This window comes from Xenopus laevis, chromosome 2L (assembly GCF_017654675.1).
Source record: "Xenopus laevis strain J_2021 chromosome 2L, Xenopus_laevis_v10.1, whole genome shotgun sequence".
Taxonomy (NCBI): Eukaryota; Metazoa; Chordata; class Amphibia; order Anura; family Pipidae; genus Xenopus; species Xenopus laevis.
Window position 1 is genome coordinate 182948803 of NC_054373.1, and position 16200 is coordinate 182965002.

The 16200-nt window shown below is 43.1% G+C and overlaps 1 protein-coding gene across 1 annotated transcript in view; it reads right to left on the reverse strand.

The window, feature by feature from the left end:
- The window catches only part of arrb1.L (arrestin beta 1 L homeolog), a 110352-nt gene extending 95278 nt beyond the window's left edge, over positions 1-15074 (reverse strand). The window contains exon 1 of the mRNA XM_041582789.1: positions 14784-15074. Coding sequence (XP_041438723.1) covers positions 14784-14803 — 20 coding nt within the window. The 5' untranslated portion in view covers positions 14804-15074. The remainder of the gene's footprint in view (positions 1-14783) is intronic.
- Between the last annotated feature and the right edge of the window lie 1126 nt (positions 15075-16200).

Sequence of the window (16200 nt, forward strand, 5' to 3'; positions counted from 1 at the left end):
TAATGGGAGTTGCAGTTTAACAACATCTTCAGGGCCACACCAGCCAATCCCTCTCCAGCATCTCCATGGGATTCTTTTATCCATGGCGTCATGAGAAAACTCCTTCTGCTCCTTCTCTCTCCCCGTTCTCATGTGAGTAGACCCAAAGCTGGAGCCAAGTCCACCAATCTGATGAGCCCTTTCGCTCACAAATTGAATATACTGAATGGTTTGGGGAAGGAAACTCTCTTGAGGGATACAAAAGTTTACATAAAAGGAATTTAGGCTACAGGTCCCCATAGAATTCAACATTATTATATAAAAATCTATAAATATACAGAATTATATTTTCTTTCATTATGCAGTGTGTTTGGGGTGAAGTTCCCCTTGAAAACAGTGATAACACCCCCCAGCAGAGTTGTTCCTATAGAATCCCAAGGACTCCCCATGACACCCACATCTCATTCATTACTTCCTCTCTTTCTTTATCTCTTTCCTTATCTCTTTCCTTTTTCTCTTTTCTTATCTCTTTCCTTATCTCTTTCCTTATCTTTTTCCTTTTTCTCTTTCCTTATCTCTTTCCTTATCTCATCTCTTTCCTTATCCCTTATCTCTTTTCTTTATAGCTTTCTTTATCTCTTTCCTTATCTCTTTCCTTTTTCTCTTTTCTTATCTCTTTCCTTATCTCTTTCCTTTTTTTCTTTCCTTATCTCTTTCCTTATCTTTTTCCTTTTTCTCTTTCCTTATCTCTTTCCTTATCTCATCTCTTTCCTTATCCCTTATCTCTTTCCTTTATAGCTTTCTTTATCTCTTTCCTTATCTCTTTCCTTTCCTTTTTTTCTTTCCTTATCCCTTTCCTTATCTCTTTCCTTATCTCATCTCTTTCCTTGTCACTTTCCTTTTTCCTTTTTCCTTATCTCTTTTCTTTTTCTCTTTCCTTATCTCTTTCCCTATCTCTTTCCTTATCTCATCTCTTTCCTTGTCCCTTTACTTTTTCCTTATCTCTTTCCTTATCCCTTTTCTTTTTCTCTTTCCTTATCTCTTTCCTTATTTCTCTTCTTATCTTTCTCCTTTTTCTCTTTCCTTTTTTTCTTTCCTTATCTCTTTCCTTTTTCTCTTTCCTTTTTCTCTTTCCTTATATCTTTCCTTATCTCTTTCCTTATCTCTTTCCTTATCTCTTTCCTTATGTCTTTCCTTATCTCTTTCCTTATTCCTTTTTTTCTTTCCTTACCTCTTTCCTTATCCCTTTTTTTCTTTCCTTACCTCTTTCCTTATCTCTTCCCTTATCTCTTTCCTTACCACTTTCCTTTTTCTCTTTCCCTATCCCTTTCCTTTTTCTCTTTCCCTATCTCTTTCCTTTTTCACTTTCCTTTTTCTCTTTCCTTATGTCTTTCCTTTTTCCCTTTCCTTATCTCTTTCCTTTTTCTCTTTCCTTTTTCTCTTTCCTTTTTCTCTTTCCTCATCCCTTTCCTTATCCTTTTCCTTTTACTCTTTCCTTATCTCATCTCTTTCCTTATCCCTTTTCTTTTTCTCTTTCCTTATCTCTTTCCTTATCTCTCTTCTTATCTCTCTTCTTATCTCTCTTCTTATCTCTCTCCTTTTTCGCTTTCCTTTTTTTCTTTCCTTATCGCTTTCCTTTTTTTTCTTTCCTTTTTTTTCTTTCCTTTTTATTCTTTCCTTATATCTTTCCTTATCTTTTTCCTTTTTCACTTTCCTTGTCTCTTTCCTTTTTCTCTTTCCTTATCTCCTTCCTTATATCTTTCCTTATCTCCTTCCTTATATCTTTCCTTATCTCTTTCCTTTTTCTCTTTCCTTATCTCCTTCCTTATCTCTTTCGTTATCTCTTTCCTTTTTCTCTTTCCTTATCTCCTTCCTTATATCTTTCCTTATCTCCTTCCTTATATCTTTCCTTATCTCTTTCCTTATCTCCTTCCTTATCTCTTTCGTTATCTCTTTCCTTTTTCTCTTTCCTTATTTCTTTGAACAAGGGCAAGCCTTACTGATGGATCGGGAGGGGACTCGTTGTGGGTGAAGGGGTTGGAGGCTCTTTTGGATCCGAGGGCCAGCATTAGCAGCATTATTGTAGCCTTGATGTCACACTATACTTTACTTTTACATAACAATCTTGGGTCACCGGGATAACCTGCATAAATGCGCTTACCTACCACTATATGGGAGGGATCTCCAAGTGGGTGAAGGGGTTGGCACTGGGAGTGGAAACCGCTGAGTGATCTTGCCGGCGATTATACTCTATCATAGGGGCATATGTAATATACAAGATGATTTTCCTGGCTAACATTTGCTTTATTACTAGCAATAGCATATAGCTTATACAACTTGCCGTCCTGCCTGTAACCGATATTTTAATGTTACACGCTGGACGTTCGTTTTTAATGTTTGATTAAAATTTACACCATCCCCTGTGATTGATGGTTGGTGCGCCCTAATATATAACTCTCACGTTGTGCCAGGAATGGTAGGAATGTGTGGGTCCATATGGGGGCGCTACTATGCGTATGACTGGGGGAGCTGATAAATACTGTACGTGTCAGTCGATGTGGTTGAGTCGAGGCGTTTGCAGTTGTTATTCTCTCATTTATTCCCTATGGGGCACTAACAAAGAATTCCTCTCTTCCAGGGAAACAAACTGATTCTGTTGTATAAATTGGCCTTTTTCCACCTTGCTAAATGTGCGTTGCAGCGGCTCGGAGATTTGCCTTTGTTAAATCTTTAAAGCCCCGAGGTCTAATTAAGGTCAGTGCTGACGTCAGACCCGACTCTAATCAGCCCCCGACTATCGGCCGCGATGTGACAGACGTTTCACTTCACAAGTTCCTTACAGAGAGATTCCGCTTCAATTCACTGTCTCTAAATCTGTATATTGTGCCGCCAGTTCCATACTGACATTGCGCCCAACTGGAGAGACAATATCTGGGTGATGGTAAATACATTTAGGGACAGAGGCAACGTAATTGCCCATAGTGTCGGCCAATCAACAGATACTGACTGTAGTGTTCATTTCTTATAGTTTCTATAAAATACATCAGCGTAAAACCCAGCAACCTCTATTTATGTCTCTATAATACACAAAAGCCATGAATATCCTGTAAATTTTATCCTTATAAACGGTGAGTTCTGATGTCATCAGTTATAAACGGCGAGTTCTGATGTCATTTCTGTCACATGACTCACTAAAACCTGTGTATTGTAATAAATAAAGTACCCCCAGTTGCAAAATATGAGGATATTATAAGTTACCTCGGAGTTCCATGACCTGTATAAAAACACTGGGCCTTCGGCCTCGTACTTTTATATGGTCATGAAACTCCTCGGTAACTTATAATATCCTTATATTTTACAAGAGGGGGTACTTTATTCACTATATAAACGGTGACTGGTGATGTCATCAGTTATAAATGGTGAGTAGTGATGTAATTTCTGTCACATGATTCACTAAAACTTATGTATTATAATAAAGTAACCCTTGTTGGAAAATATGAGGATATTAGAAGTTACCTCGGAGTTACATGACCTGCATGAAAGCACTTGGCCTTCGGCCTCCTGTTTTTATATGGTCATGAAACTCCTCTGTGACTTATAATATCCTCATATTTTACAATAGGGGGTACTTTATTCACTGTATATATAACCATACTAACCAGGTTACCCACTCACAGGGCACATACACACACACATAAGTGGCAGCACTAGGATAAGACAGAGACAGTGATACAAGATGGAGACAATAAGACAAGATGGAGACAGTAGGACAAGATGGAGAAAGTAGAGCAAGATGGAGACAGTAGAACAAGATGGAGACAGTAGAACAAGATGGCGACAGTAGGACAAGATGGCCACAAATCCGGGCCTGCATAGGGATGACTGGTGGAGTCATGGGCCGGGGGCCACTATAATGCAGAAGGCTAGGGGCCCACAACTATTTAAAAGATGAAATATCCAGCCTGGAGCTGTGCTTGTTGAACTACAAATCTCAGCATATCTGCTGGCCCTTTCCAAGCACCTACTGTTTCCTTTAAAGGGAAAGTACCTTATGGATACAGAGCCCTCCTCTCTGAATGAGATCAGCGGCACGTCACTCGTTATTTATTGATCTGCACATTATCCAGTAGTTTTTAATGAAATCGGCTTTATTACAGAAGAGCACTTCCCCTTTAAGGATGAGATATTCCACAAATTGGCCGAGCGAGAGAGACTATTTATGAGGTTTCCGGCAGAACATCAATATTGTATGTCCGAGGGCTCCCAGTGTGGGAAATTAGAATTCAGCAATCAGCCAAGCAGACAGTACGACTCCCAGGGGGTCCACGAACCCCCATTCCTCTAAGTACAAATAATCCTGTCACTGTGTGGGATCAATAAAGCCCCGGCTGCCCTCTCACTGGGTCATATCCCCCTACTCTATGACTAAAAGCCCCTCTAGCCACCGGCATGATGCAAATCAGAGCAAATCATGGGCTTATAGGGTTAAATCACCTTATTTAAATGCCAGCGTGCCAAATTAAAGTTCCAATATGGAAAAACAACTTCTGGGTGTTATCCCCATGTTAATGCAAACTTGGCCTTTAAATTCTCTGTCACTGAACTGGTAGAACCAATTCTCACTCCTGGCACTGCCAACCTTGAGCCAATGATGGGACGTGAGAAAATGATCGATTGGCACCCACGTCCCTGGCACACGGGATACAGGGAGACGGTGTTTAGGGAGACGAGGATACTCTGGAGGGGACACAGGCTGCTTGGCAGACGTCCCCAAAAACATGGCACTGGGCCAGGGAGTTTGAGTTCTGCCGGCACATTATATTCAGCTGGCAGTGACTATAACTGGAATATAATGATCCCCAGGGACTGTACCACTGTTACCCACTTACAGGAATTGCCACCCTGATTCATAGCTTTTCATTACTAGCACACCCCTATATCCTCAGCCAGTAGGAGGTGCCATCCTGATTCTCACCCCTTTATCCTCAGCCAATAGGAGGTGACATCGATTCCCACCCCTTTATCCTCATCCAATAAGAGATGCCTCCCTGATTCCCACCCCTTTATCCCCAGCCAGTAGGAGGTGCCTCCCTGATTCCCACCCCTTTATCCTCATCCAATAAGAGATTCCTCCCTGATTCCCACCCCTTTATCCTCATCCAATAAGAGATGCCTCCCTGATTCCCACCCCTTTATCCTCAGCCAGTAGGAGGTGCCTCCCTGATTCCCACCCCTTTATCCTCATCCAATAAGAGATGCCTCCCTGATTCCCACCCCTTTATCCTCAGCCAGTAGGTGTCACCCTGATTCCCAGCTCTATATGTCTAGTCTGTAGGAGTGCCATGCTTATGAAAAGATAATATCACCACTATCCCAAGCTCCTAGCAGTAGCCAATCACCATGCAGAGAAAGGCTCCTCTCTGGTCCCTATAACTGACCAATCACTGAGCACTATGACTTTTATCATTATATTATGATGAGTATCAGACGCCCGGGCAGCACACACCTCCCTTATAATATTTATATTTGCCACCAGGTTAATCATTCCTTAGATTTCTGACAATAATGATGTTTTATTGCCTCTTCCTCTTTACTTGAGAAAATTAACCCCTTCCCTAACCCCAAGACCTTACTGCTCTACCTACTACTACTTTGCTTTAAAGTATTTCTATTTCTAGATTATTTTTATCTATCTCCGGCTGATGTCATAGATACAAAAGAGACTTGTATATACATACATTGAAATCCCACCTGCCCCTCTATTAGCTCCCAAGTCACAGTTCTGGCTAAATAAAGGAGAACCTGACTTAGCAGAAATAGGCAGCGTACAGAATATTAGTAATGCACAGGAACAATCACTGCATTCTATAGTTAAAGGAACTCCTCTTCATACATGAGTTGTTTTATAAGGAATGTCTATTGAAAGCAGTATCAGGCTGGTTATAGTCTCTGCACTGCTGGTTCTGACTCCTGAAACAAAGTAGGACAAGCATGCTCAATTTATCTTACTAAGCTAACTTTACCTTACTAAAAATAGTTCTTTAACAGTGAACTGTTATCAGCGACTCCTGCTCTGATCCAAATCTCGAGACGGAGCTGCTGTCCAACAGAAAGGAGAAAGATACAGTCACATGACAAAAGGGAAACTGAACCCTTGGTGACATAAAAAAAAAACATAATTAAAGAAGTTGCCCTACACTCACTTGTGGAAACTGGACTAGAACTTACAGATGCCCAGGGGCCTGAGTGGTAATGTACAGATTCGATCCCCGGACTCAGCCCAGTGATTTCAGCCAAGGATGTGCTGCCAGGGCCACCAGCCAGGGACCTATATAGCCAGGGCTACCATGGGAAATCACAGGGGGCCCCATTCTACTCTGTTAGCAGATGGCCACGCCTCTGATCCACCCTCCATGCCCATTATACGCAAAGCCACGACAATTCACCCAAACACTCCCTCAAGACTCTCCCTTTGCAGCCTGGGAATCCTATTTTAGGTCCCTTGGGGGCCCCTCTGCCATTGGGCTTCTGACTGGAATACCCCATGTACCCATTTGATGGCGACAGCACAGCTCCTATATAATAAAGATATGGCAGCACCTGAGTATAGAAGTATCTGTCGGGCAGACATAATGCTGCTGCCAACACCGGATTTCTGTTTAAACCCAAGTCTCACACTGTACTGTGGAAACAGCAGGGCAGCTCCCATGTTATCCTCTGGTTCAATCTCATATCAAGGTAAGGGCGGCATATACTTCATGTTGTTATTGTTTCCCACTTATTTAATGAAACTTCCACACTTGGCCCATAGTCGGGATTTCCTCCAGGCGTGGGGGGGGAGGTACAGTGGATATATCAGATACAGGGGAAACAGCAGATCCAGGGGATACAGAGGATACAGGGGATACGCCGGATACAGGGGATACAGAGGATACGGCGGACACAGGGGATAGAGAGGATACAGAGGATACAGGGGATACAGCTTACACAGGATACAGCAGATACAGGGGATACAGTAAATATAGGGGATACAGAGAATACAGAGGAAAAAGGGGATACAGCTTACACAGGATACAGCAGATACAGGTGATACAGTAAATATAGGGGATACAGCAGATACAGATGATACAGAGAATACAGGGGATACAGTGGATACAAGAGAATACAGGGGATACAGTGGATACAAGAGATACAGGGGATACAGAGAATACACAGAAAACAGGGGATACAGTGGATACAAGAGATACAGGGGAGAGCAGCATTGCTACAGACACATGTTTCATATACTAAATAACGAACTTTCAAAAGGTCACAGGATTCTAAATATTTGCACAGCCATTAACTCCTCCTCCACTTCAGCACTGACGCACTTAGCAGAGCAGCCGTTCAGTCACTTAAGGCTTTTAAGTGCTGGTTATGCGGCACCACAGTGCAGGGGGGGGAGCGATGGAATGAGACTGGTGAAAATATTTATGTACAGAATCACTTACACTTGTGGGGGGGGAATGAGAATTCACTTGCTATAAATAGGCAGGGCTGCATACGGGCTACCGAGCTCCAGTTGAACTTCAACTCTCAGCAGGTGCCGGGAGTTGGCAATAGGCTCTGGGCCAATGCCCTGTTACTGACTAACACCAGGGGCTGCTGATTGTGTAACACAAATGCAACATCAGTGAGTCACAATAATGCTGCGCAGAGGAGGTGCAACTACAGCAATTTACTGATGCAAATTTGTAAGTGCCGCACATTCTGTGCAATGCTTAATAGGCCATGGCAGACCCAGCGGCTGCAGCACTGAGAGGTCCAGTGGGGATCCTGACTCTTATATCTGGACAGATCCATATGCGACCTGTATTAATATTGTTATTTTTGTTATTTACTTATTTTTTATTTACTTTTTTTTTTATCTGCACCGCTGGTTCTGACTGGTGAAGCAATGTAGCAGAAGTCAAGGGATTAAAAGGAGAACCGATTGTAGTAACTTGTTTCTGATTGCAATTCATCATAGTTTTACCAAAAATGCAGTGTTTTCCTCTAACGTTTCAGCTGCATCAAGGGAGTGTTGCGCCTGATACGAATCTAATGCAAAATGATCGAGTTTTGGGCAGAAAAATGCTGATTTCCTGACTGTTTAGGCTGTTGCAGATACCCTGCCTGGGTACCCCAATAAAGTGTGGGCTCTAACCTGGTCTCCCCCGCCCCCGCACTCTCTCTGAGAAAAAAAAACAACCTTTTTTTGGAACCAGATCCAATGATGTAGTTAAAATCACTTCTGGTTTGCATTATTCTCGGGACAGTAGTAAGTGTAAGCTCTGTGGGTGGGGTAGAGTAGTGTCAAAGCCAGCAGGTCTAGGTCGGGCTGGCAGTCAGTGGGTCCAGAAAACAACTCTGTCCATTTCTGTGCAATTGCAACTGGGGCCGTGGTGGTCAATGATCCCTATTTTTTGCGCTAAACCAGAACAGACGGTGACAGACAATAGCAACGACATTTCTACATTACTATACGCCCAGTAAGAATGCATTGATATTGGGAAGTTGTGCGGAATCACATTTTCTTCCATTAGGCAAGTGACAGTTTTTAGGTGGAGTTCCCCTTTAAATGATTGCACAACACTAACAAAAACAAAGGCCAAACCCATATTGTCCTGAAATATCAGTTATAAGCTGAATATCCCTTTTAAAGTAAAAAGCTCTAGAAGCTCTCTGTTTGTTTAGGATAGCAGCTGCCATATTAGCTTGGTGTGACATCACTTCCTGCCTGAGTCTCTCCCTGCTCACTTATAGCTCTGGGATCAGATTACAGCAGGGAGAGGAGGAGGGAGGGGAGGAGCAAACTGAGCATGCTCACGCCCTGGGCAAGGAGGTTTAAGCTGAAAACAGGAAGTCTGATACAGAAGCCCATGAGTACACAATAGAAGGAAAGAAATGTAATGTTTCTTTTGACAGAGGGGGGTCGGGAGAGTTCAGAGGGGGGTCGGAGAGGGGTCGGGGAGTGGTTCAGAGGGGGTCGGGGAGGTTGTCAGAGGGGGTCGGAGGGATCGGCGTCCAATTTGGGTGCACTGGCGTCAAATTCATTGTTCTGCAGCCCAGTTCAGGACTGTCCGTTGCCCAGTTCTGGCCCGCGGCCCGTTGGTTGGGGACACCTGTCTTAAAGGACCAGTAACATCAAAAAAAGAAATTTAAAAAAAATGTTTTTGTATACTAAGAAAAAAAACACCAACACATATTAAACTTTAAAATCCCAAAGTCTTTATTTAGAAATTACTTACCAAATCTCCGCTTGCGCTCCTCTTCAGAAAAGGCGATCGGGTGATCCATCGTGCGACGCTCGATTTCTCCTCCCTGCCTTCCTTATAGGAGATAGCCAGGGAGGAGTAATCGAGCACCGCACAATGGATCATTGCCCTGTCGCCTTTTCTGAAGAGGAGCGCAAGCGGAAATTCGGTAAGGTATTTCTTAAAGACTTTGCGATTTTAAAGTTTAATATGTGTTGGCAGTTTTTTTTCATAGCATACTAGTGAATTTTTTTAAAAAAAAACATTTGATGTTACTGATCCTTTAAAGGGACAGTATTTATATTTCTGAATTATAAGGCTGGTAAATAGGGATTGGATTGCCAATAAGTTCTGCCTATTGTTTTAATGAAACAAACAAATCTATAGATGTTATTTAACAATAACTCCGATCTCTTTGGTGGGAGGGATGGGAGGTATTTAATCAGATTCTCCTTCCTGGAGAAACCTCTCTCTATATTGACTGCCTCCTTCTCTGTAAACCTGAGACACAGGGGGATATTAGTCCTCAGGTCCAACACACACGCACTGTATCAAGGTGAGAGGAGGGAAGAACACAGAGATGGTCTCTACGTTACTACCTGCTTATCAGTGACCACGACTTACTGGCGTTTGGAAACTGGAGCAGTTGAAACTGGAGCCGACCCTGTGTGGGTGCCTGAACCAGGGTATTAATAGTATAAAATAATAAAAGTATTTATCTATACAGATATATAAGGGAACATCTATATAGTCAAATGCTTACAGCAGCCCCATCACCTCTCCCCTTGGAGCATTATAAGGATTTGGTGATGGATTGCACTTAACCCCCACATTGGTTCATAAGGATGTTGCTTTGCCCATTGTAAGTGGGAGGAGAATATTAAAAAGGCGACAGACTGAGAGTAGGAGGGAGCAGGGTGGCCCCTATTCTATATAATCGGTTACATAAAATGGATTTATCACTTGCAGGCACCCAATGCTGAATGGCAGCGGGACACAGATACTATTATATCACTGCCAGTGTAAAGGGCAATGATTCCACTGTATGATAGTAAACAATACAAGTACATTCCAGTTTGGCTGACCCCAAAACCCAAGCATGCCAGATCATGCCCCTCTTTTGCTTTTCTGTTAGGGGATTAGAACACAGAAGGAGGGCTATGGAAGGTTATAATAAAGCTTGTGTTCCTTTAGCCCAAGAAACAATGGCAGCTGTAGGCAAGACTGAAACTACAGGATTCACCAAACTGCACACACTCAATAAAAGGAGTAAAAGGAGAAGGGACAATATTTAAGAGTGAGATTGTGTCACAGATCACACACCAACAGTACTGTGAGCTGGATAAGTATAGTATAGGAAGGCTGTTCTTTATTCTCAGAACCTACACACTATAGCAGGTGACGATTACTCTAGTCTTTATCCTCAAAACTTAACATAATACTTACATAACACTATAGAAAGGGGTACTCAGAACCCACCAACTATAGTTGTGGAAGGCTACTCTGGTCTTTATCCTCAAAACCTACACACTATAGAAGGGGAAGGCTACTCATGTCTTTATCCTCAGAACCTAAACACTATAGCAGGAGAAGCCTACTTTGTTCTTTATCCTCAGAACCTACACACTATAGAAGGGGAAGACTACTCAGGTCTCTAATTTAAGAACCTACACACTTTAGCAGGAGAAGGCTACTCATGTCTTTATTCTAAGAACCTACACACTATAGAAGGGGAAGACTACTCAGGTCTCTAATTTAAGAACCTACACACTTTAGCAGGAGAAGGCTACTCATATCTTTATTCTAAGAACCTACACACTATAGCAGGGGAAGACTACTTGTGTCTTTATTCTAAGAACCTACACACTATAGCAGGGGAAGGCTACTCATGTCTTTATCCTCAGAACCTACACACTATAGCAGGGGAAGGCTACTCATGTCTTTATCCTCAGAACCTACACACTGAAGGCTACTTTGTTCTTTATCCTCAGAACCTACACACTTTAGCAGGGGAAGGCTACTCATGTCTTTATTCTAAGAACCTACACACTATAGCAGGGGAAGGCTACTCATGTCTTTATCCTCAGAACCTACACACTATAGCAGGAGAAGCCTACTTTGTTCTTTATCCTCAGAACCTACACACTATAGCAGGGAAAGGCTATTCATATCTTTATTCTAAGAACCTACACACTATATAAGGGGAAGACTACTCAGGTCTCTAATTTAAGAACCTACACACTATAACAGGGGAAGACTGCTCAGGTCTCTAATTTAAGAACCTACACACTATAGCAGGGGAAGACTACTTGTGTCTTTATTCTAATTCTTCTTTATTCTTTATTCTAAGAACCTACACACTATAGCAGGGGAAGGCTACTCATGTCTTTATCCTCAGAACCTACACACTATAGCAGGGAAAGGCTATTCATGTCTTTATTCTAAGAACCTACACACTATAGTAGTAGAAGACTACTCATGTCTCTAATTTAACAACCTACACACTATAGTAGTAGAAGACTACTCATGTCTCTAATTTAACAACCTACACACTATAGTAGTAGAAGACTACTCATGTCTCTAATTTAACAACCTACACACTATAGTAGTAGAAGACTACTCATGTCTCTAATTTAACAACCTACACACTATAGTAGTAGAAGACTACTCATGTCTCTAATTTAACAACCTACACACTATAGTAGAAGGCTACTCTGGTCTTTATCCTCAGAACCTACACACATTATATAAGGAGTAAGTAACTCTGGTTTTTATCCATATATCCTACAACAGAGGGAAACGCTAACCTTGATTTAAGCAAAAATCGAAGACATCCCCCTTATATTTACTCTTCATTGCCTTGCTTTAATCTGAAAATGTAAGAGACCCCCTGCTTGTTCCAGTCACTGACCGCAGCCACCACAATTGAGATCAACAAGCAGGCTGGATACTCATTATCATTATTTGGTCAATACTAATCCAGCATCGCCATCAGTCTAATTACTTTCTATTTCTTATCTTTCTCTTCCCCTATTCATCTTTCAGCCCTGTCATTCATACCACTTGCCTGGTCCCGCCTATTAGTCGCCATAGAAACCACATAATAGTTTAAATTCCAGAGTGAATAGCTGTAGTAGAACATTTTTAAAAAGCCGCTGGTAGTTGTAGTTGCACAACATCTAGAGGTAGTCCATGTGCCCCTACTGTGAGGTTCTAAAGCTCCCCTCTCATCGCTTATGGAACCCCATATACTATGGAGGGAAGATTCTGGTTGCTGAGACTTAGTATTGGGGTGCAGCACCCCAAAAATTGACTGAAAGGAGAAGGTTCTAACTGGCGGCTAGCAATCAACTGGCTGTTAGTAACCATAACATATTGGGTTGCATGTGTGAGAGATGTAGTTACACTCTGCTTTTGTTACAGTGAATATAGTTGTGTAATTCAGGGTCCCTCCAGTCATGCCAACCCCCCTGCTGCCAATCTCTTTTGTAGTTAAAGGGACAGTAACATCCAATCTTTTTCCCCGTAAATAAAAAGTCGTCTTCGTTCTCGCTCTGCTTTTGAATCCAAAAGAGCAAAACAATTTGTACCAATAAGCTCCCTTGTTGCTCGCAGGTCGCCGCACTGGACGACCAATAAAAAAAAGGCAGAAAGACAATTGTTATTAATTTGCTCAGAGTTGGGGGGTCACATGGTACTGGCAGCCGCCCTATCAGAAGGGAAGACTATGATCACAGAAATGCTTTAGATTTCAATAACTAGATATTTGGAGCAACTGTCAATTTAAGAAATATCTGAAAGGCACAGACATGGTGAGCGACCCCCCCTGACCCACTGTCAGATCTCCATCAAGAAACTCACCCCCAGGGCACAAACAACCCCACAGCCGTGATCTCCCCCAATATAAATAACCATAACAACTCTAGGGATCAGCTGAAAAGCACAGGGAAGGATCACGCAGGAGCCAATGACACAATATTGAGCAGCCGGGGAAGTGTGAGAACAAGTCTGACTTCCTCAAATTCTCTAATGTCAACAACAACATCCCCAATAGACTCCTCCCTCTTCTGCCCACGACCTGCTGACCCACGACTTGCCTGGAGAACAGGACTGGGGAATAGAAAGGGATAGGGGCAAAGCATTGCCCCCCCCCCCCACTCTTGTGATACTACAATCTCCAGCACTAGGGCAGCGATGCGACTGCAAGTTGTAGTTTCACAACAGCTTCTATTCCAAAGCATTTTGCATTTAGCATCTCAGTGTATTCTAATGTCCCAACTGCCAACTGTGTGACAGAGATACATACCAGTGGGCAGGGGGCAGTTACCCAGCAATGAGGGGGTATAAGCCCAGTAACAAAGCAATGAGGGGGTATAAGCCCAGTTACCCAGCAATGAAGGGGTATAAGCCCAGTTACCCAGCATTGAAGGGGTATAAGCCCAGTTACCCAGCAATGAGGGGGTATAAACCCAGTAACAAAGCAATGAGGGGGTATAAGCCCAGTAACAAAGCAATTAGGGGGTATAAGCCCAGTTACCCAGCAATGAGGGGGTATAAGCCCAGTAACAAAGCAATGAGGGGGTATAAGCCCAGTTACCCAGCAATGAGGGGGTATAAACCCAGTTACCCAGCAATGAGGGGGTATAAGCCCAGTAACAAAGCAATGAGGGGGTATAAGCCCAGTTACCAAGCAATGAGGGGGTATAAGCTCAGTTACCCAGCAAAGAGGGGGTATAAGCCCAGTAACAAAGCAATGAGGGGGTATAAGCCCAGTTACCCAGCAATGAGGGGGTATAAGCCCAGTTACCCAGCAATGAGGGGGTATAAGCCCAGTTACCCAGCAATGAGGGGGTATAAGCCCAGTAACAAAGCAATGAGGGGGTATAAGCCCAGTTACCAAGCAATGAGGGGGTATAAGCTCAGTTACCCAGCAAAGAGGGGGTATAAGCCCAGTAACAAAGCAATGAGGGGGTATAAGCCCAGTTACCCAGCAATGAGGGGGTATAAACCCAGTTACCCAGCAATAAGGGGGTATAAGCCCAGTTACCCAGTAATGAGGGGGTATAAGCCCAGTTACCCAGCAATGAGGGGGTATAAGCCCAGTTACCCAGCAAAGAGGGGGTATAAGCCCAGTTACCCAGCAAAGAGGGGGTATAAGCCCAGTAACAAAGCAATGAGGGGGTATAAGCCCAGTTACCCAGCAGTGAGGGGGTATAAGCCCAGTTACCCAGCAAAGAGGGGGTATAAGCCCAGTAACAAAGCAATTAGGGGGTATAAGCCCAGTTACCCAGCAGTGAGGGGGTATAAGCCCAGTAGCCCCAGATGACAGACATAAGATTTCTAGGCACAGAGCTGTTAGTCCAATATTGCCAAGAGCCCAGCTGCCCCAGGAGACACAGTAAGGATTTGTAGGCAGAAAACATTGTAAGGCAGGGGGGGCTGAGGGTACAGAATAGAGAATGCAGTTAACCCCAGCAGTGCCAGGGCTATAATAATAATAATAATAAGAGGGAGGTGCAAGAGACTGACCTGGTTCCTTTGTCCCCCATGATGCAGGAGGTGCAGGAGGGCAGTACCAGGGGCAGAGAGAGGCGAGGGCTTTTGTGCAGATTCCGGGGAGATCGGGGAGAGGAGGGGACGGGATTACTGAGCTGCTGCTGCCGCTGTTTCTCCAGTAGGACGAGATGGGGGGGCTGAGCCGGCTGCAGATCCTCCCTCACTCGCCTCTCACTCTCCTCCTCCTCCTCCTCCTGCTTCTCTTCCTGCTCCCGGGCTCCTCCTAGCGCCCTCTGTCTGTCACTTTGTCTAACTGTCAGTTTGTGCCTGTGTGTCAGTCAGTGTGAGTGTCAGGCCTCTGTATATCTGCCATGGGTGTCACTCTTGTGTGTGTGTGTATAGTGTTACTAGAGGATGGAATACTGTGTTACTAGGGTCACTATCAGGCATTGTGGGGCTCCATACACCAAACTGACCCCCAAATCTGCCCGAATGCCACACCTTTGGTGGGAAGCTCCACCCCTTTTATCCATAATTCAGCTGGGCCTTTGCCAGGGCCTCAGTGACATCAAATCTGCCCTCGGCTTTATTTCCTCTATTTGTCCTGACTTCACATAGCTCCAATTATTAATTTTATTATTAGTATTATTTGTATTAGTAGTACTAGTAGTATTATTAGTAGTAGTATTTGTATTATTAATATTATTAGTAGTATTTTTATTATTAGTATTTATATTAGTGATATTATTAGTATTATTAGTAGTAGTAGTATTTTCATTATTAATATTATTAGTAGTAGTATTTTTATTATTAGTAAAATAAATGTGAGCAATTTGCCCAGTTGTGTTCGGGCTGCGACATTCCCTGAACTGGGAATTGAAACCCAGCTGAACCTAATACAGTAAATTCTGTGGATATTATTTTATCCCCCATAAATACATGTGACTGACCAATGAGAATTCTTTGGCGCCTTCTGTTCAGCCTCTCCATGTCCCTGAGCACCCAGCACCCTATCTCACTGCATATAGAACTCCAGGGCTCCCAAGTCTCCAAATATAAACCTGACGGATAATGGGGCCCTCACAACATCATGTGTTGCTAAATGGATATAAACCCAAATATAACATTGTGTCTAAATAAAGAAAATCTAATATTCATTTCTCATTCTCACTGGGTTTATAGTTCTGTGTAACTGTCATTGTGTCTGTCCCTTTCTCTTCTCTGCACTGCTGCCTCTGACTCCTGATACAACTTCCCAATATCCATTCATTCCTCATTCTCACTGGGTTTATAGTTCTGTGTAACTGTCATTGTGTCTGTCCCTTTCTCTTCTCTGCACTGCTGCCTCTGACTCCTGATACAACTTCCCAATATCCATTCATTCCTCATTCTCACTGGGTTTATAGTTCTGTGTAACTGTCATTGTGTCTGTCCCTTTCTCTGCACTGCT